Source organism: Bufo bufo, chromosome 5 (genome assembly GCF_905171765.1).
Source record: "Bufo bufo chromosome 5, aBufBuf1.1, whole genome shotgun sequence".
Taxonomy (NCBI): domain Eukaryota; kingdom Metazoa; phylum Chordata; class Amphibia; order Anura; family Bufonidae; genus Bufo; species Bufo bufo.
The window spans coordinates 358978825-359001630 of NC_053393.1; the positions used below are offsets into that span (position 1 = coordinate 358978825).

General features: G+C 41.2%; 1 protein-coding gene across 1 annotated transcript in view; it reads left to right on the forward strand.

The window, feature by feature from the left end:
- The window catches only part of CTNNAL1 (catenin alpha like 1), a 261726-nt gene that overhangs the window by 129595 nt on the left and 109325 nt on the right, over nucleotides 1–22806 (forward strand). The window contains exons 3-7 of the mRNA XM_040432487.1: nucleotides 5683–5870; nucleotides 8325–8444; nucleotides 9526–9615; nucleotides 12239–12409; nucleotides 13565–13765. Coding sequence (XP_040288421.1) covers nucleotides 5683–5870; nucleotides 8325–8444; nucleotides 9526–9615; nucleotides 12239–12409; nucleotides 13565–13765 — 770 coding nt within the window. The remainder of the gene's footprint in view (nucleotides 1–5682; nucleotides 5871–8324; nucleotides 8445–9525; nucleotides 9616–12238; nucleotides 12410–13564; nucleotides 13766–22806) is intronic.

Here is a 22806-nt window from a genome sequence, read left to right on the forward strand (position 1 = left end):
TTAGCTAAGCTGAGAGGTCAATTAGCCAACAACCGCATAAAATATATGGCCAGCTAGCATAGAAAAGGCCATCAGAGTAAGGCCATCAGAGTGAGCCCATCAGAGAGCTCATCAGAGTGAGCCCATCAGAGAGCTCATCAGAGTGAGCTCATCAGAGAGCTCATCAGAGTGAGCCCATCAGAGAGCTCATCAGAGTGAGCCCATCAGAGAGCTCATCAGAGTGAGCCCATCAGAGAGCTCATCAGAGTGAGCCCATCAGAGAGCTCATCAGAGTGAGCCCATCAGAGAGCTCATCAGAGTGAGCCCATCAGAGAGCTCATCAGAGTGAGCCCATCAGAGAGCTCATCAGAGTGAGCCCATCAGAGAGCTCATCAGAGTGAGCCCATCAGAGAGCTCATCAGAGTGAGCCCATCAGAGAGCTCATCAGAGTGAGCCCATCAGAGAGCTCATCAGAGTGAGCCCATCAGAGAGCTCATCAGAGTGAGCCCATCAGAGAGCTCATCAGAGTGAGCCCATCAGAGAGCTCATCAGAGTGAGCCCATCAGAGAGCTCATCAGAGTGAGCCCATCAGAGAGCTCATCAGAGTGAGCCCATCAGAGAGCTCATCAGAGTGAGCCCATCAGAGAGCTCATCAGAGTGAGCCATCAGAGAGGCCATCAGAGAGCTCATCAGAGTGAGCCATCAGAGAGACTTCACACTCAGCAGGACTGAGCAGCCTGCAAAGTATCAGAATACAAGCAGCTTTCAGAAGACAAACACAGCTATTTTATTTTTGAAAAACCAGTTGCAAATATATATATATATATATATATATATATATATATATATTTTTTTTTAATCTCGTACAGCCAATGAAATAAAAAATACTGCAAAGGTATCCATGGGATTTGAAGGGAATTTCCATGAGTTACTTTTGTTTTTATTTCTTCCAAAAGAAAACTCATGAGTGGAAAAGATGAAACTTTCTATTCTCAGGCCTGGATGACCATTTGTGCAGGAACATCTGTGGCTGTATGCAATTTTTTTTTTTGTTAAAGGGGTTGTCTCACTTCAGTAAGTGGCATTTATAATATAAAGAAAGCTAATGCAAGGTACTTAGTAATATATTGTTATTATCCATATTGCTTCCTTTGCTGGCTGGATTCATTTTTCCATCACATTATACACTGCTCGTTTCCATGGTTACAGACCACCCTGCAATCATTGGAGGTCGTGCTTGCACAGTATAGGAAAAAGAGTCAGCCTCTCTGGTGGCCGGGATCATGGGAGCGCACAAAGGCTGGTGCTTTTTCCTATAGTGTGCAAGCACGACCACCACTGATGGATTGCAGGGTGGTCTGTAACCATGGAAACGAGCAGTGTATAATGTGATAGAAAAATGAATCCAGGCAGCAACGGAAGCAATATGGATAATATATTAGTAAGTGGCTTGTATTAACTTTCTCTACGTGATAAATGTAACTTGCTGACGTGAGACAACCCCTTTAAGGGTGAAAATGGAGACTACTAATTCAACAATGTACCAAACTATAGCCACACATTGGCTGTACTGTGCTATGCTAAAATACCCTTATAATGCTGCTATATAGTGCCAATATACTAGGGGCAGTGCCAACTTAATAGAGACATGTAATGCTTAGCATAGTTCCGGAGTAAGATAACCATTCAATTAGACCATAGTGGGGTCAGGAATGAAGAGGACCCAAGTAGAAGAAACTCCAGGGCAAATACAATTTTGTTGTAGTTGTAATCCATTTGGCTGCAGTCCTGCGGATGTGTCATTGACATAATCTTGTTACTGCATTATCCATGGGATCTAGTGCTAAATTCACATCTGTACATGCCCTAAAGGTGGATTTAGACGAGCAGTAGATTGTTGAGAAGGAAGCATTCGCTCCCGGCATTCGGCTGCTCGTTAAGTGGAGTTGAAGCGATCACCTCCACAGTATGAGGACAAGCAGTCGCAATTGTGATCGCTCGCCCTCATACAGCTATATTGTTTCTGGGCAGTAGATTACCGTTTAGACAGCACGATCTACTGCCCAGAAAGAATCATTTAGATGCCTGCACGAACTGCAGTTTCATCCGATGAACGGAGTCCATGTTTAATACCTAAAGGTGGATTAATCGGTGCAATAATTGGGCACCTGACGAACGAGCAAAAACGCTCATTCATCGGGTGAAACGGTCATTCATGCAGGCACCTAAATTATCATTTTTGGGCAGCAGAACCTGCTGTCTAAACGCAGTCGCAATAGCAATCCCTCGTCCTTCTACTGTGGAGGAGATCGCTTCATGTAAATGCAGGGTTTCACCTCCACTTAACGAGCATCTTTCTTAACGCTTCCTTCTGGACAATCTGCTGCTCGGTGGGTATAAATGCACCTTAACAGGACCACATGCGCGGTTTTATAAGGAACTACATTTACAGGTGACCACATGCTTATAAGGAACTGCATTCATGGTGACCACAGGTTTAGGAGTATCCAGGGAAATGATTAGCAATGGCTATATTCTGTAGTGTTTTTTAAATGAACTGCTGGATACTCGTTTATAGTAAAGGAGATCCACTTTTTCCTGAACATGTACTCTAGTTGAGCACAACGTTTTCTGGATTCTGGATAAATGTTCCCATGTGGCCCCTGAGCTCTTACTGGCAGGACTTCAGAAATGTGACAGCTGACAAGTTACCCCACTTTCTCATAGTGTAGAAAGTCCAGGACTCGGACTGCCGCATTCCCTAAATAACTGAGAGGTCTGCTGATTTCTCTGGCTTGTGTTCACTTTCTCTCGTCAGTCAGGATTTCATGCAGTAACAATCCCTTTTTCCTCTTCTGGCTATTTCAAAGCCTCCCCTGCCTTAGTGGCCTCAGGGTGGATTGTGTTTCTAGGCTTCATGCCAGGGCCAGTCATATTTTGTGGATTACAATGTTTTGACTCTTTTTTTTTTTTTTCTTTGTGACGCCATATTGATAGTGTTTTTGTGTTGTTGAGTCCTTGTCATCGCTACATATTTCTCAAGCTACCCTTTACTAAGCACCGGTATCTCCGTGCCGCTCGGTACCACAGTCGGCAGCTGGCTCTACTACCCAGTTACTAGGATATGTTATTTAAAATCGTATCACTGTCAAACAGTATCAGTTTGTGAAACGGTTATTGGCTTCTGATAGACGATGCAAATGGTAATACAGTCTATGTTGTATTACTCTACATATAGTAAAAGATCTATGAAGCTATAAGCTTGGATCATTAGACCTGCTATTGGGTCGATATTTGTGGATCTAATATAGATATCCATGTGAATAGAGCCTAATGCTAGAAACGTGTTTTTGGGTCCGGGTTCTTACAAAGACTGAATAGTTAGAAAATCTTCATGGTAGAGACACTTTTTTGCTCTTTAATTATAAAAAAAAAAATAAGCGATGCAGTAAGTTGTACATGGTGCTCATTTTCTGGCATAGCAGCTCATACAATGAAATCTGTTTTCGCTGCGAGTACTCGGGGATTTTCTTCATGCTGCGGTGTGTGAGGAAGTGTCTAATACACACAACTCTGCTGGAAGCTAACAGGAGGAGACTTCCTAGAGAGAGATCTCTCCACAGTGCTATTACAGGAGCAATATAGGAATATACAATGAGACTGACTGTCTGAGATATAATCCACATCAGAGATCTAATAAAATATAAATCAAAACATATTGCCACTGAACTAGGTCAATTAGTTTGTATAGTTGGCATCTTGGCATACAAAATTGTAAAAGAGGTTGGGCTATGACCATCATAGACTTTTATGGTGTATCCACAGGATAGGATGATATGCAATAAATGTGTGATAGCTGGGGTCCCACCGCTGACACATGTAACTGTCTCACTACTACATTCAGACAGGAAGCAAATAAAATATGAGTTATGGAAACAGCCTATGGATATGCCAAAAATGTCTAATATAGGAATCGCCTATTAAAATATACATACGTACAGGGTGTTACACCCCGTACAAATGCCTAGAAGTACACTGGAGCTCATATTAATGACCCTGTTTATGAATTTAGCCTTTTTCTAGGATACCTACCTACACTTTGCTGTTGTGTTCTGTACAAATAATAACAAAAGATGGTTATGGGAGGAATGACTCCATACACACATCACTCTACGTACCATTTTATGGTATGGTATGTTACCCAGCTGTGTTGACATGCTTTCTTTTGGCCATAAGCATGAAGCATTTGGGGGACAATAAACCACCAGCGTGCGTTAAGCAGCTGTGGTTTGGAGTCCCGAAGCCCATAGCAAACCCATCCATTCTCACAACTAATAGTATATGAAAATCAAGCTTAGGCCTCATGCACACGGCCGTTTTTCAGTTCCTCATCCGAGCCGCCGTTTTGGCAGCTCGGATGCGGACTCATTCACTTCAATGGGGCCGCAAAAGATGCGGACAGCACTCCGTGTGCTGTTCGCATCCGTTGCTCCGTTCCGTGGCCCCACTAAAAAATATAACATGTCCTATTCTTGTCTGCGCTTTGCAGACAAGAATAGGCATTTATATTAAAGGCTGATCGTGCTGTTCCGGAACGCGCACAGACGCCATCCGTGTTTTGCAGATCCGCGATTTGCCGCAAAACACACCACTGTCGTGTGCATGAGGCCTTACTGGGAGCAGAGAACAAGACTCCAGCAGCTTCAAGCAAATCCACACCTTACTTCACTGCACATGTGCCCGATATGCAGTGCCTTGCACAGTGTACCATTCTTGGCCTGCACCCAGTGACTCTGGAGAAGTGTTCTGGAATCTTCTAAGTATGATTTTCATTTACCGTCCTTTGCAGAAATGGGTGTGTTTGCTATGGGCCTTTGTTACGGTTGGGTTTGCTAATCCGCAGCTGCATAACAGCATGCTGGTGGTTTAGGGGCCCCAAAGCTGGCGATGGGTTGCCTGGTAGCCGCAGAGAGGTATTTAGCTTCATTGAAATGTGTTTAGACTCTCATGACTTGTGGTCTTATAGTAGTAATAAGAGGTATATTGTCTGTGACTTGTAATTGATCTGGTAGGATTATTATATATTTTTTTTATGCTTTTGATAAAGATGAAAGCAACAGAAACCCAACAGTAATTCTAGAGCTGGTTTGAGCCATCTTTAGGTATGCTGGTATGAGAATGGGGTCTGGTGGAATGAATATGACTTTTGCATAGTCTTGGTTTCTATGGTTTCTTAAAAATTGATAATGAATAGATTTGCTCCATACAGAAGTGTTAGCACTCTAAAGTAACGTAAGAGATCTGCTTTTTATTTTACTTTCATAGGACTAAATTGTAATAATCTCAAAACTGCTAGCCGTGATTGGATTTTGGGATGTTAGCAGAGAAGCATAGCATCCTGTGTTGTTAAAATTACAAAGTTTTCCAGCACTTACCCAGTATACAATACAGAGGGAGGACAGAAGCAGCGGTCAGTGGTAGTCACTATCATAAATGCTGTAAATATAGACTAAAACGTCATAAATATACGGTTATAACACACATCGTACTATATGTAATCAAGAACCCAATGGCAAGTGTCATTGTGCATGCCTATGTACATTTATTTGCCGATATTTTTTTGTTCCACTGTGTATCTGATATAATAAATCTGGTATTTGCAGTCATGAATCCATAGATTTTATATGCCTTTTCTGTTTGCAGGTGAAACCATAGCACAGTTGACAAGTATGAACATTGGGGAACATCTTGACCCTGAAGGGCGCGTTATGATTTTTACTGATAAGACTGGAGTGGTAAAAGCTGCTAGACTTCTGCTGTCTTCAGTTACTAAGGTGCTGGTGTTGGCAGACAGGATCGTCGTTAAACAAATTATCACTTCCCGAAACAAGGTACTTAGGTTTCTTTTAATGGGCACAATCCATTTACAGAAGAGTGATGTGTTTTCGCAGTTTATCGATGACATCAGATAATATTTTTTCTCTGAGTAAACAAGCATTGCAGGCAAATAGTCGTTTTATCTTTTCCGAAGTGTTACTGCTTCCATGTTGTAAAGTGTGACACATCACAAAAAAATTGCCACTATTAGAAGTGGTTGTGTTGTACATGTTAACCCTTACGTGGCTATGTTGCATCACAGAGTAAAATGTTATCACTCATAATGCTACAGTCTAATAAACCATGGATATAGTTAAGTTTCACTAGGACTTTTGTCTCTGCTTCAAAAATCTTCGTCTGAGTGGAAACCTAAAGGACCCCATTATAGTCTATGGGGTCTGTAGGCTCCGTTCGGCTTAGTTATGTGCCGAATCCGTCCTTTTCATTCTCCTGTTCCTATAACGGAGCAGTAGAACGGAAAGGCTGAACGCTGATATGAACCCAGCCTTCGAGGTGTTTGGACCAGACGTCCAAGGAGGGGAGGCTTCGTTGGTGGAATTTTTCACTTTTTTATAAAATGTTCACGTCTTGCTTTTCTACGCCATTTTATGTAATGTCTTCGTCTGGTGAACAAATAAATTATTTAAAAAAGTAGTGACGGTTGATGTCCGATAGGTGTCTAAGCTCACACATCATAATATAGTGACATGCCTGTTTGCTGAAATATATTTCATTGCAGTTTTTAAGTTCATGCCTCAATATAATGTCATTTGTCTTTATAATTCACACAGTATAACCTAGTTCATTCACCAAGATATAAAACGTAAAAAGGTTATTTTGTCCATAGCCGGCTCAGCTGTTTCATAGAGTACTGAAAGTACAGCTATTACCCAGCTGGACTATTGATTGTAGCCGCTGGATAGGAGTACGAATTGTAGAAAGCTTGTTCCGCTAGATTGGAAACGACTTTGTTACTGGCTTCCATTGATTGAGTCTGCTTGTCCAATAATAAGACAACATTGCCATTATCTGTTGAAGCGGTTGTAACAGATTAATCACTACTTTAGCATAAATAAGTGAAGCTTTATATTTTGCTGAATGTCCTGTGTCCAACAGTGCCATCACAGGAAAATTATGAATCGCACAGTGCCAATCGGGCTTTCCATGTAAGGAATGGACATGCATGGTCCTCCATCGAGAGAGAGGTGTAATCAATGTCCAATAGCTAATAAAAGAAAGTGCTGGATAAGGGACTCCGCTGTAGGGCAATATTGTATTACATTGTGGGAAGAACCTAAATATTCCAGAGGAACTCTAAGTGTCCTTCACGTCCATAATTGTTGATTACCTAAAGGGGTTTTTCCAGAATCACAATGTATCCCCTACCCACATAAGGGTAAATGTGTCTGATAGCTAATCCCACCGATGGAACCCCCACCATTCACAAAAATAGGCATTCCATGTCTCCCATTTGAACGGATTGACAATAAAACACAGTGGTCTGTTATCTTTGTCAGTTCCTTAGACTTGGAACGGAGCAGCACTGGCATGCCCGACCACCAGCACAAGTAATGCCATTCCCTGTGGATAGGGGGTACACTTTGATTCTGTTAAAGGCCCTTTAAGTGAGTAACAAGCAGTAATCTACATATTGATTATATCTATTAACTTAAAAATAAAAATGTACACGGGAACTAAGGGCGAAAAATATCCTCGCATCCTGGCTCCAAAACAGTTAAATTGTATAACTGTTCTTTTACATCCTGATAATCTGATGTGCATTATAGGGTACCTATGTGAGATTTTCCGTTACAGTGAGAAGCCATACATGTATTTGATGTCACATGCAAAATTCCATTGCCCTTGTACTCTTGAAATCTGATGGCAACAGAAAGATGAAATAAAACCCATGTACAATCATACCTGGCCCTCCCTATACTGCGACAGATAATATTTATAGGTAGCGGTCTTACAGACCACAGTGTGTAATATGCATAAATCACCCTGTGAATAATGCAGATATACGGTATGTGATAAGGATTTCAACTACCATAGTGCGTTTGAGCCCTTCAGCCAAATTTTTATACTTTGCTACGTATGTTGGTTAACAAGGAACTGCCCCCAATCAAGATCAATGGCAAAAGCACGACATGGGCTCTATGTTCAGATCTTTTTTATTTTTTTTATTCAAGACCATATTGAACTCATTCACCGCCAATCACACCTACAAATATTTCTGAAACCTACATCATATGACCGATCATTACTGATGTCTGGCGGCAGTTTGTGGTTCTGTTCCCTAGCGGTAAGGGTAGAATAGTTCAATTGCTGTCTATTGAAGTTGTCAGATAAGTCACCACTTCTTAAATTATGGTTCATAAGCATTTGTGTATGAGCAGACCATGTGATTATTAGAAGGAGAAGGAATGCAGACTTTTATATGAAGGAATATAATTGTTCTCTTCCAGGTTCTTGCAACCATGGAGCATCTTGAGAAAGTGAGCAGCTTTCAAGAGTTTGTTCAGATATTCAGTCAGTTTGGGAATGAAATGGTGGAGTTCGCCCACCTTACCGGAGATCGGCAAAATGTATGTATAACCTAGTTTGCACTTCATTTGGGACTGTGTTTAATGACCATCAGTTTATGGTTATTTCACACAAAAAAAAAGTTATAAAAATGAAACATACGCCGGTTATGCTAAAAGTTACTACAGCATTACTGTTTTTCCTTGCTGTAGATGTGCTCTACTTCCTTCTGGGTTACTAAACAAAGCTTCCGGCTTATTCATCCATAATATCCATTTGTTCCCCCCCCCATTCACCTAATAAGCCGAAAGAGTGTCCTCTTGGCCCCCTCTGAGTCAGTATTTGTTAGTATACCGTTTATATTTCTGTATAGAATAATGTATTTGATAGCATTAGACTGACTTTACAGAGACATCCAGGCAAAAAGGTGTATACAGCTTGTTATGCATTTTTGTTTAACATGGGAGCCCATGGATGACGCATCTCAATGTACAGTATACACAAATGGTGGCATATATCAGAAATATGTGGGGAAAATCTCTGACGTACAGTGCAAATGCAGTGTTGAATGCACCCTAAGATAACAGACGTGCCAACTCTCCCACTAAATGTGGACCATGTTAGAGCCTTAGTGCCACTGGCAGCTTCTATAAAGGAACATATATGTCAGCTTTCCAGGCCAAGGATCAGTGTCGTTTCTCCTCTCCCTTTTTCTTGATTGCTATTAAAATTATTGATTGGCACCTTAAAGAGGTTCTCCCACAGCGTGCACTAATACCATGAATGTCTGATCAGTGGGTTCTAATCGATCAGGGGTTGTGTAGGGGGTTAATATTGATGACCTATCCTCAGGATAGGTCCTCTGTATCAGATCGGTGGGGGCAGTTGAATCTTCTGTGCTGTGCCATTCACAACTGGGTATAATAAGTTCCCATTCCTGTGAGGCATGTCCCTATACACTGTTTTGCACTGATTGGACAGTTTTAGAGTATGCGAGGCCATACTGAATAACATGGGGAATGTTAACACCCAGGTGAATAACAGGACCATCACAATGCAGAGTTCTAAATTGCAACTATAAAAAAAAAGTTTGTTAACTTATTCTGAAGACAAAAATCATGCTCTCGATAACTTTTTTCCAAGGACTTAAAAAGCGAGAAGAAAAAAGCAAGTATGGCTGCTGCTAGAGCTGTGCTAGAGAAGTGCACCATGATGCTGCTCACAGCTTCCAAGGTAAGATTACTATATTTATCTGCTGAGTTGCTGAGAGGTGAGGTGTCACAAATTGTTTTTCTAAAGGTATTGTAGATCCAGAAGTGCATGTCGGATTTATTTCCACATCAGGGGGAAACATGTACAATCTAGAATTATTATGTACATAACACATCTATGTAATGCTGTTACGTCCACCTTCTCCATGATAATTGACTGCGGTGGCTTATTTAAAGGGAAACTAACAGCTCATTTTTGTCATATAAACTGCCCACAGTATCTTTGCATTATGTTCTTTTTGCCCCTTTTCTCTTCCAACGTAAATGTGCTGAGAATCAAGTTAAAGGGAACCTGTCACCTCCTAAATGCATGTTAACCCGCCAGCAGTACCTCAGGGTAGCCCGCAGTGTGATACTAAACATAAGGTCAGAAAACTATCTTTTATCCTCCTTCCGCGCTAATTTACATGTCAGCTTGATGTCAAGGGGGCAGCGGCCTCCTTGCTTCAAGTGAAGGTAACCATGCCCCTCTTGCCTTTGAGTGACAGCCCGCAATTTGGCTTCGCTTTCCAAAGTCTCGCGCATGCGTGGTGCCTTCTAGTTTACTGCACAATCCCATGCCCTGACATGGGATCGCGCAGTAAAACAGAGGGCACCGCACATGCGCGAGACTTGGGAAAGCGAAGCTGAACTGCAGGCTGTCACTCAAAGGCAAGAGGGGGCATGGTTACCTTGACTTGAAGCAAGGAGGCCGCTGCCCCCTTGACTTCAAGCTGACATGTAAATTAGCACGGACGGAGGATAAAAGATCGTTTTCTGACCTTATGCAGCATCGGACTGCAGGATGAAAAGTATGTTTAGTATCACACTGCGGGCTACCCTGAGGTACTGCTGGCGGGTTTACATGCATTTAGGAGGTGACAGGTTCCACTGCCATATGCAAATTATCGGTTTCAAGTCACAGAGACTGGCACTTACCTCCTCAAAATCAAGCTTCCCCCCCTTATCAATCCCACTTTGTGCACCTTATATGACAAAAATTATCTGACAAGTTCCTTTTAATATAACCTATAACTGATCAGTTGGAAAACATTGTCCAATACATACCAAAAGTTCAGCAGATGATTCATCGTAACGCTTTGTCGTGGGATCTGTGCTTGTCAAGTGGTAATCATTCTGTAAAGTGGGTCATCACATTTCAGTAACATTTTACTGTTTTTATATAAATGCCCAGCGTGAGACCCTATAGATGCAAACTTTCCAGATTGCTAAAAGGGGTCTTCTGGAATTTCTATATCGATAGCCCATCCTCAAATTTTTGGGAGTACGACACCCTACACCCCTGCCGATCAGCTGTTCAAGAGTAACTCTGGCTTTGAACTTACCCAGTTCCATCCACTAGAAAATGGACAGATTTGTGTAGTTTGGACATTGAAGCTACTACTGAACAGCTGATCAGCGAGTTTCTATGGTGGCCTGTGGATAACCCACCAATAGAAAAATGTAGGAAAAGCCATTTAACTAGGACAAAGTACCTCTTATCAACCCACCATCAAAGGGCCTTAATGACCAGGTACATAATTTTTATTTTGCCCTTCTACGTATTTACATACAGACCTTTTTCATATTATGAGGCCTAGTTTTATGCAGGACAATTTATATTATTTTTTTTGTGCAGTTTGGGGGGTACAGATGAATTACTGTACAGTTAATCTAATTTATTTTGCTTACTGCTCTCCTCTAAAGCAACAAAAGACATTGGTGGTCATTAAGTTTACCCTTAAAAGACCCTGTGATTTTCAGTTTTTGCATTTTAATTTTTCTCTTATACACTGCGCACACAGAGAAGAGTAAATACGGTTCCACTATCTCTCTGTAGCAGCGTACTGATCAGTGTATTTGTGAATCCAGTGCTGGGGTGAGATAGAAAATTTACTAGAGCTAGAAGCATGTCTGTGCTTCTGTCTTCCTCAAGCATCTCACTACTCTTCCTTCCCGTCTTTATAGACTTCTGTGAGCAGCTGCTGTAACCTGCTCTTAAAGGGGTTATCCAGAAATGAGGGGTCTCCTCCGGCCAATCAGCTGTTACAGGGAGCTGCTGCATTCATCTGAGCACTGTGGACTCCCAGCACCTTACCAAACACAGCGCCATACAGAGTATAGCAGCTGTGCTTCGTATTGCAGCTCAGCCCCATTCACTTCTATGGGTCTGAGCTGCAACTAGGCCATGTGACCGATGTACGGTGACATCACATGGCCTAGGAGGAGGCTGCGGCACTCAGGGAGTGCCTGACCTCTTCTATCAGCTGATCAGTGGGGGTCCTGGGGATCTTCCATAGGATAGGTCATCAATATAATTTACCTGATTACCTCTTTAAGAGAGATTTTATCTTTGAATTGAGGATGACTGACCAGTTCAGAATGCATAGAAGGTATTTTACTCCTTAGTTTCTAATAAGATTGGTGAGCTAGATTAAGAAAGAACTGATTTAAGGTAGTAATTGGGCAACCATTTTACAAATCTTTTTGTATGTATTAGATGTACAAAAAATACATTTTCTTTATGATTTTTAAAATAATCACAATTTTAACCAAGGTAGGATTTTTCCTATATATCTAACTTGCACTTTTGTATTTCTCATTAGACCTGTCTAAGGCATCCTGATTGTGAGTCAGCACGTATTAATAAAGAAGGAGTCTTCCAAAGAATGAGAGTGGCACTAGAGCAGGTAATTGAAATTGTTACTGACTCAAGACCTAATGGAGAGCCTGAAATTGCACCAATCAGTATCTACATTGGAATTAGAGAATTCAAGGTGAGAAAACATAATTTTACAAATAATTATTTCCTGATAGAGTTTGTGGATTCCAACTATCCTCATTCAAAATGTATCATTTCTTTGAAGTTGTTAAAGAACCCATACTAGACAAGTTAGTGTGATAATCAGTTCATTACATATATATACTACATGGACAATTGAATTAGGACATACTTCTTAATTCATTAAGGCGTTTAATTTAGTCCCATTGCCACAGAAGTATAAAATCCAGCTCCTAGCCATGCAGTCTGCCTTTACAAACGTTTCCTTCTCCTGTAATCCGTCTGAGAGCCAAACCAGAGAAGATCCAAGATGGTGAAGTACTGCAACACTAGGTTCAGCCAAGGATATTTATTATACTTGCAGGATATTATATAAAAAACATGCATGTAATCAATGTTATTCAATCTTAAATAACGGCCCTATTTGCATATGGGTGGGTCTAACATAGCTCATTCAAATGTTAAAATTGCCAATTTCTTAAGCCTCATGCAGATGTCCGTGTAACATGGTCCATGAGATAACGAACTGGCATTGCAGGAGCGCACGGCGTCATAGCAACCAATGACGCCGTGCGCTCCTGCAATGCCAGTCCGGTATCTCACAGACCGTGTTCCAGGGACGTCTGCATGAGGCTTTATAACTCACAAGTACCAATAAATAAAACAGATATTAATTAATAAAAAATATATATTTTAAGGAGTCTCCTGCCTTTCTGTAAGTGTGATTTATCCCTCCTTATTAGCTTTCTGAACTCCCTAGAAGAAAACAAACATAGTGGGAAGTGCTACTGAGAGAAATGGATCTAGCTATGCAGCTGAAATGGGATAATATGGCAGAAAGATACTTAAGGGAGGCCCAAACATAACTGCTCCTGCAGAGTTCTGATTGTATAAAGAGGCACAGCCATTATGCAAATATTCTTTTTAAAATTGAGGTACGCTTTAAAGCCTTTTTAGGCCTCTCATTTAAGGGTTAAAGCTATAAAATGTTAAGGTATGCATTACCCTTGTTCTGACTTTGCTTGAAAAAGGTTGTAGACAAGATAAAAATGTAAAAAATCTTTTTTTAAGTATGGCTCCATGTGCATTTAAAAAAGCTTATTTTGTGAAGATTTCCTCTATATTTGATCGTTTCTATTTTCCCTTCTAGGGTAAAGTTGAAGGGCTTAGAGAAAACCTGTATTTCCTCTCGAAGGAGAATCTTTCCACTATGTTAGAAGTCATTTTGGAGCATACAGAGGACTTCACAGACTCTGCTTATACTAGCCATGAAAATAGAGAACGCATTCTGGAATTGTCTAACCAAACCAAGATGGAGCTAGAACAACTGGTTTCAGTGTGGATGCAAGCTGTAAGAGCTTTTTAACAAAGTAATTCTTTTTATATTCTGAAAAATCCTCTTTCTACCTGATCTTTACGGTGCTTCATATGTTAAAAAAGTTATACAGTGTAGCCTCTCCAGAATACTATCCCTCTATTTAGAACACATTTTCTGTGGCAGTTTTTCATTTGCATCGTAGAACAAGGTGGCATTCTCTACATCTACATGAAAAAAGGTGTCTATACCAACATAAAAGGGGATTACTGTAGGAGCATTAAGGTGGTGGAACTCGCTGCCAGAGGACATTGTCATAGCAAACTCACAAATACTCACAAATTGAGATGTAAAAAAAAAAAGGCTTGGATGTCGTTCTTGAGTGTAATAATATATAATATGGCATGTTATTGTTACTAGATTTATGGACGTGGGACATTTATCTAGAGAGAGATTCTGATTACCAGATTTGGATTTGGAAAGGAATGTTTTTCCCTAGGATGTGGAAAATTGTTTTCTAATGCATGGTAAGCACAGGTTAAAGGGGTATTCCCATCTCAGACAATGGGGGCATATCACTACTATCTCATAAACTGAGCAAAGTGAAGGAGGGTGCATGCGCAGCCGCCCTCCATTTATTTCTACGAGACCGCCAAAAATATCCGAATGATGGCTCAGCTACTTCTGTCACCCCTATTGGAGTGAACGGAAGCGGTGGATGTGCAAGCACTTTACATTCATTTTTATGGGTCCGATGGAAATAGCCAAGCCAGCGGCCCTATAGAAATGAATCGAGGGTAGCTGTGCATGCGCTTCACTTTGCCGGCTAAGTTTACGAGAGAGGTGCCTGTCCCACCTCTGTCAGACATTGGGGGCTTATACTCCTTTAATAGAATTTGACTTAGGCTACTTTCACACTTGCGTTCGGGGTTCTGTTTGAAGGCTCTCACAAGCGGCCCCGAACGGATCCGTACAGCCCCAATGCATTCTGAGTGGATGCGCTCAGAATGCATCAGTTTGGCACCGTTTGGCCTCCGTTCCGCTCAGCAGGCGGACACCCGAACGCAGCTTGCAGCGTTTTGGTGTCCGCCTGGCCGTGCGGAGCCAAACAGATCCGTTTGACGTTGACACAATATGGTGCAATTGCAAACGGATCCGTCCCCCATTGACTTTCAATGTAAAGTCAGGAGTCCCCATTAATATACCATCAGATCGGAGTTTTCTCCAATCCGATGGTATATTTTAACTTGAAGCGTCCCCATCACCATGGGAACGCCTCTATGTTAGAATATACCATCGGATTTGAGTTAGATCGTGAAACTCAGATCCGACAGTATATTCTAACACAGAGGCGTTCCCATGGTGATGGGGACGCTTCAAGTTACAATATACTAAAAGAACTGTGTACATGACTGCCCCCTGCTGCCTGGTAGACCCCCCCCTCCTTCCCCCCCCCTGTATTTAACTCATTGGTGGCCAGTGCGGCCGGCCCCCCCTCCCTCCCCCCTGTATTTAACTCATTGGTGGCATTGGTGACCTGGAGAATGAAAGTAATTGGCCAGTTTTACCTTTATAGGGAACACTTTTTTTTCCAGCTCCCCACTACATCGTATGCAATATTAAATGGTGAAATTAGAAAGTGCAACTTGTCCCAGAAAAACAAGCCCTCATACGGCTATGTAAACTGGAAAATAAAAAAAAGTTATCGCCTCAGAAGGGCAGGGAGTGAAAAATTAAAAACCCTCCGTGGATAATGGGGTTGAATGAGGCTGTGCTGAAATTCCATACACAACCCGAGAACAAGTGCGGCACTTTTGGGGGAAAACTAAGGACCCTTTTTTGTAATTTCATACAGCTCCATACAACTTTTTATATTTTAGAAATACTCTTCATGCACTCACTCATGTTATATGTTTGAAAGGGTTGCATCAGACTAATGTCTCATTCATCTACATTGCCTGCATGTGAATTTCTGCCCAGTTTAGAGCAGTTGCCCCTTGTGTAACATTCATAACATTGCCCAAGGCACAGTGTCTTCTACTGTCTGCTGTTCTTTATTCTGAATCTGCAAATCTCTGCGCCTGCCAATATTTCACAAAGAGCAGTCATTTGATTTCTAAAGATGGAAATACAGGACACAAATGTTTGCGGAGACAAGTTTTATAGTGTGATCCTGTTTCCTATCATGTGTTGGTTTAAGTAATAAAATGATTCTTTATAAATCTAAAATTTTGCACAATGCTTCTTTATAAAAGGACATTGTGCAATCAGAGACTGTTAAGAATTTCCTTCATGTGAGCATCGAAGATGATTCTCGGGAGAAAATATTCTGCTACTTCATCTGATAGAAAGCTGCATGTTCATAGGGGTACTGATGGAGTGAGTTCTTTACAACCTGGAAACTGTTCTTAGCAAGCACCACCTGGTCCTATGGTTAATATTGTTTATGTATATGATGTGTCATTGGATATTATATAATGTTACTGCTAGATAGTCTATGTGCTTTCAACTCTGAAGGCAAATTACAGCAATGCTGTCTAAATTCCAAAGGAGGAAAGTTTAGCCTTGCTCCATTGTCTTGACTTTGCTGTATGAGTATGTCTTTGTTTTCGGAGCTTAGTGTTGCAGTTTAGTTTGCTCATCCTGGCATCAATCAAGGATGACTGCTTCTATTACCATATGAAAGCTGTTTAGTAGCTAGCGTGAAACAAGTTATAGTCTGTGACACTTCAGTAGCAGATTGCAAGGCCATCATAATGTGCAATAGCCATAACAAAAGACCATGATATACAATGCTGTACTTAGAATAATTAAAAATACAAGACCAGTTTTGCTAAAATCCAATTGTAAAAATGTTTGGTTGTTGTCATTAGACTAATCACACAACCATAGGAAATAATGGTCAATTATGGTTACAAACAAAATGGGTACCCAATATTAAGCAATTATATAGAAAAAAAATGGTGGTTGACCTTAATTAATACTTAACTTTTAATGTACAATTAAAATAGCCCAATAGGGACAATAAACAAACAATCGCACATAGTGGTGCAGACACACATAACACACAGTAGTACACCTCAAAATTGCTGAACCATACCACAGGACTATTCTCTGAGGTAATTGACCCTTGATTGGGGTATAGGTAGGGATAGGAGGGGATCCACGTGCTGGGTCTCTTACCTTACAAGTCCCTACTACAATTACACTATCTATCCCTACACAGGGGGTGAAAAACCACACACTCAAAAGGACGACCACCCCACGTGTCACTCCTGACTCCTAAGGAGTCCCTTCTTGTCCCTGCACCGCGCCAGTTGACTTCCCAGCTTCGTCAGAGGGAAGGAAACAACCACAAGGGCCCAGGTATGGATAAAGATAACTTTTCCAAGCCTTGGGCCAACTCATCAGGGGACTTCCAACAATATGTCAGCAGTTTATCAACAAACTAGAAGTGTAACTTCACTTCAGAGTGGAGATGAAGGCTCAATTGGATGCAGAGGTATAGTCTGGAAGTCGCCATCCATTCCACCCCAGAAAAGGAGGCCCTTCATTTTCACATGCTGTATGGTGTCCAGCCGGGCTTGTGGCAGCAGCGCATGAGAAGCTGAGCAGCGGCACTTTTTAAAGCCAGTCGCGCAGACAAGTAGCCACTCCCTATCACGCATGTGACCTGTACTATCACCCATCACATGATCAAAAGTCAGTGACATCACCGTCACGTGGGTTGTCTTGTGACTTGGAAGGGCCGGCGCAGCAATCACATGATGAAAGGGTGGGTGTATCCATCCAATATCAAGCACACCTGCTAAATGACGCTGCTGAGAGGCGTGGTATGACGGGAGTAGGGATGTCAATCAGGCAACAAGCATCCCCATCACTCACAACAAGACTTCGCTAAAGTATTAATAGCGCTAGTTTATCTAACAGGAGACTGCGGCACAGTGTAGTATCTCTGCCTAGTCTAAACAGGGCTTAAAATGGTCAACAGGGTCTAGAAAAAATGGGGGCTTATTGGAGGTAATATAACCTTCAACTTTAGTATGTCCACAGAGGGGAGAGAGCATAAATGCAGAGGGGGACCTTGGATACAATCGACGTACATGCACAGAGCTCTGATTGGGCGGATGCAGGAACTGCGCTCACCCGATCAGCTGCAGCTGATTCATGACAGCCAGGCCCCTGATGTTTACGTCAGCATCTGTGAATACACCAATGGTGGCGTATTAACCTCTTGCATGCTTCAGTCAACGCTGGCCACAGCATGCACGGGGTTTGCGGAGGGTACGGCACCCTCACCCACCCCATCTGGTCCCCGCACTGCGGTGATGGGGACCCGATGGCTGAAACAGCAGCCCAACGCCTTACACAGGCATCTGGGCTTGCCTCCTACGGAAGCCTGTGAGACCCAGACCCCTGGCTAGATCTTACAGACAGGCTGTCAGTGTATTACACTGACAGTCAATGCATTACAATACACAATGTATTGTACTGGATTGTAGAGGGGTTCATACGCCCAAAAGTGCCACAGAAAATAAAAAATAAAAGAAAAACAGACATTAGGTATTGCTGCATACGAAACGACTGGCTCTATAAAAATGTGACATGATCCACCACGTCAAGTGAATGGTGTATAAAAGAAATAAAAATTGTGCTAAAACAGCCATTTTTGGTCACCTTATCTCACAAAGAGTGTAACACCAAGCGATCATATAGTTGTATGTACCCCAAAATAGTACCAAACAGTCACCTCATTCCACAAAAAATGAGCCCCTACAATCTCCCGAAAAATAAAAAAATATGGCTTTCAGAAAATGACAACACACAAATAATATTTTTTTTCTTTTCAAAAATGCTTTTACTGTGTAAAATAACAAAAATAAAAAAAATACTATCACATTATCTTCCCCCCCCTCAAGTGAATGCAGTGAAAAAATAAAAACTATGCCAAAATAGAAATCTATTGCTCACCTTGCCCCAAAAAGTGTAATATTGAACAATCAAAAATGGCACCGATAGACGTCAACTCTTCCTTCAAGAAACGAGGACCTACACAAGACGATCGGCAGTGAATGTTAAAAAAAAATTGGCTTTCAGAAAATGTAGACAGATTTTTTTTTTCAAAAATGTTTTTATTGTGTAAAACTAAAATAAAAAAATAGATATATTAGCTATTACTGCGTCCATATTGACCTGCTCTATAAAAATATCACATGATCTAACTTCTCAGGTGAATGCCGTAAAAAAAAAAAAATAACTGTGCCAAAACAAAAATAGCACCAATAAAAAGTCTACTCTTCCTGCAAAAAAGGAGCCCCTAGACAATGGAGACCTAAAAACATGATTTTTATTTATTTTTATTCTGTGTTCTGTAAAACGGATACAAAAAAAAGACATATTTGGTATTGTCACATCTGTAACAACCTGCTCTATAAAAACAACACATGATCTATCCTGTCAATTGAATACCGTGAAAAATTTAAAATAGTCTGCCAGTGCAGACATTTTTTGGCTACCTTTAGGGATGAGCGAATCGACTTCAGATGAAACATCCGAAGTCGATTCACATAAAACTTTGTTTCAATACTGTACGGAGTGAGCGCTCCGTACAGTATTAGAATGTATTGCCTCCGATAAGCCGAAGTTATTACTTCTCGAAGTCTCGGGTTCAGTTCCAAGGTTTTTTTATAGTAGAAATCAATTTATTAAGTTGTTATGCAAAGTCTCACGAGCCTTTGCAAATTAATAACTTCAGCTCATTGGAGCCTATGCATTCTAATACAGTATGGAGCGCTCGCTCCGTACAGTATTGAAACAAAGTTTTATGCAAATAAAAAGTATAATATTGAGCGATAAAAACTCATATGTACTCCAAAATTGTACCAATAAAACTGTCACCTTATCCTGTAGTTTCCTAATTGGGGTCACTTTTTGGGAGTTTCTATGGGAGTCATTATGCTGCTGTTCTACAGTTAATTACCACATAAAATTACATGTCAGATTTGCAAAAATCGGCCTGGAATTTAAGGTGAAAAGTGGGTTGGTACTGAAGGGGTTAAGAACACTGAAAGCTTTTTATGTGTGGGACAAGTTGTACTTTCTAGTGGCACCATTTACTATTGCACACGATGTAATGGAAAGCTGGAAAGAAATTCCAAATCAGGTGAAATTGGAAAACACAATTCTGACCATATAGTTTTTAGTTTTTCATTTTTACAAAGTTTTCTATGTGGTAAAACTGAAGTGTTGAATTCATTTCAGTTGTGTATGAAAACGTAAAAAAAAAAAAATCTGAATTTTTTTTTTTCTTTAGCTTTCTATATTCTGACCCCCTTAACTTTTATATTTCCATTAGGGTTGTTTCGATGCCAAAATTTTGATTCGGTTTTGATACTATAAAAAAGTATTGCCAAACTCAATACCATTCGATACCACGCGAAAAAAATAAAACGCCAAAAAAAGCTGCGTGCATTCCGCATTTTATGGAACAGCCATAATCGAACAGTCCTGTCCTATTTTTTGGGGGGGGCAAGGTGACTAAAAAAAAAATGCGAATCGTGCAGTTTTTTTCTTTTCTCCGCATAGGAGATATTTTTTAAATGTTTTAATACTTTGGACTTTTCAGACGTGGCGATATGTAATATTTTATTTATTTATGGTTTATATATTTTATATGTAAAATTGGGAAAGGGGGTAATTTATAATTAATATTTTGGTGTGTTTCTTTTACTTTTTTTTTCTAGGGACTAGAACCTGGGATCTTTTAATACCTTGTCCTATTCACCCTAATAAAGCTCTATTAGGATGAATAGGATCTCATTGTTCCTGCTGCCCTGTGCTTTGTGCTCACAGAAGCAGGGAGATTATAATGGCAGCCAGGGCTTCAGTAGTGTTCTGGCTGCGATGGTAACCGATCGAAGCCCCAGGATTACACTGCTGGGGCTCCGATCAGAAGCTGCCACTGTACCACCAAAGAGAGGAGGTGAGGGGACTCTGTGGCCACTGCCACCAATGTTTTTAATACTGGGAGGGGGATGCAGGCCGCACTGCATCACCAATGATAATTAACTTTTAATATACAAATACAGCCAGCGGCAGAAACACATTGCCGACACCCTGTCTCTGACAGGGCGCTGCGATCCACGGCAATTAACCCCTCAGGTGCGGCACCTGAGGGGTTAATTGCCCAAGATTGCAGCGCCCTGTCAGAGGCAGGGTGCTGACAATGTGTTTCTGCCGCTGCCTGCATTTGTAATGTCTTAAACGTTAGTTATCATTGGTAGCGCAGTGGCCACAGCCCCTCCCCTCCTCCTCCCCTCTCTCCTCTCATTGGTGGCAGCAGCACAGGGTGGAGGAAGAGACTGCTTTCTTCTTCCCTGTTATGCTGAGGGAACATGGGGCACAACCTAGTATCGATAAAAGACAAATCCCGGTATCGTATCGATACCGGGCTAAAAGTATCAATTGGGTATCGAAAGTTCGATACCCGAAACAACCCTAATTTCCATCTATGTAGATGTAAAGGCTCATTTTTTGCTGGGCGATCTGTAGTTTTTATTGATACCATTTTGGAGTGTGTATGTCTTTTTGATCATTTTTTGATTGTTTTTTTTCCATTATGCAGTTCAACGTATCAGATAAATATTTTTTAATTTTTGATAGTATGGGTGTTGTGGTGATGCTGATATTTAAAGGGGTTATATAAAAAAATAAAGCACTGTAAGTTTGATGGTTAGCAATATATACATAAGTTAAGCAAGTTTTATTCCCTAATTTCCCTAGTTCTGTTCTAACCTTTTTTTTTGACATGCAGTTGGAGATCTGTGGGGGCGTGTAACAACAATCTTTGAGGTTTTTCTCATGAATATTTGTGGGTGTCAACAAATACTGCTGTTCCCCTCCTGCTGCTCTGCAAAGGGAGTGATTAAAATTGCTGCCTTGTCTGCAGTCTGACTGCTGAGATAATCATTGTTGTATATGTGGTACTACAAGTACAAGCTGTATAGTACAATGACCTTGCTGATGCACACAGGATCTTCCCCCTACCTGTTGTTGTGCAATGCTCTGCATACACTTCCTCACAGCCAGCAGAAGAGTACAGAGGAGAGGACTCCTCTGTGTTTGCAGGGTGAGGAGTAAGGGAAGATCCTGTACACAGCATTTGTCTATTCAGTACCTGAAGAAGAGAAAACCTTGCAGCTGCTCAGAACCTGAGGCAGAGCCTCCAACCCTGAGTCTGTTCTGCTGATGGTAGAAGGGGTTTAACTTTCCTGAAGAATCAAGCGGGAGGGGAGACACAGAGCAGACAGCTAAGCCAGCAGATCCGGCAGTGCAGGGGGGCGTAGCTTGTCACTCCAACCAGCACAGCCCACAGTGACGTTCTGTGCACAGAGGCAGACCTGCTCTCTCAGGCTGGTGCATGGAGCATCATCAGAGCAGGGTAAGAAGCTGACATCACATGTGACGCTCAGCTAAGAACAAGGACATTGTAGATAAAATAAGTGAATTGAAAACCCCTTACGTTTGCTAAGTTAGAAACGTACAAAGAACACAAAATAACTTGGATAACCCCCCTTTAATTTTTTATTGCGCATTAATAACATAAGCAAAGGGTAGTGATTAGAATAAATATATACACTGCGTGCAGAATTATTAAGCAAATGAGTATTTTGACCACATCATCCTCTTTATGCATGTTGTCTTACTCCAAGCTGTATAGGCTCGAAAGCCTACTACCAATTAAGCATATTAGGTGATGTGCATCTCTGTAATGAGAAGGGGTGTGGTCTAATGACATCAACACCCTATATTAGGTGTGCATAATTATTAGGCAACTTCCTTTCCTTTGGCAAAATGGGTCAAAAGAAGGACTTGACAGGCTCAGAAAAGTCAAAAATAGTGAGATATCTTGCAGAGGGATGCAGCACTCTTAAAATTGCAAAGCTTCTGAAGCATGATCATCGAACAATCAAGCATTTCATTCAAAATAGTCAACAGGGTCGCAAGAAGCGTGTGGAAAAACCAAGGCGCAAAATAACTGCCCATGAACTGAGAAAAGTCAAGCGTGCAGCTGCCAA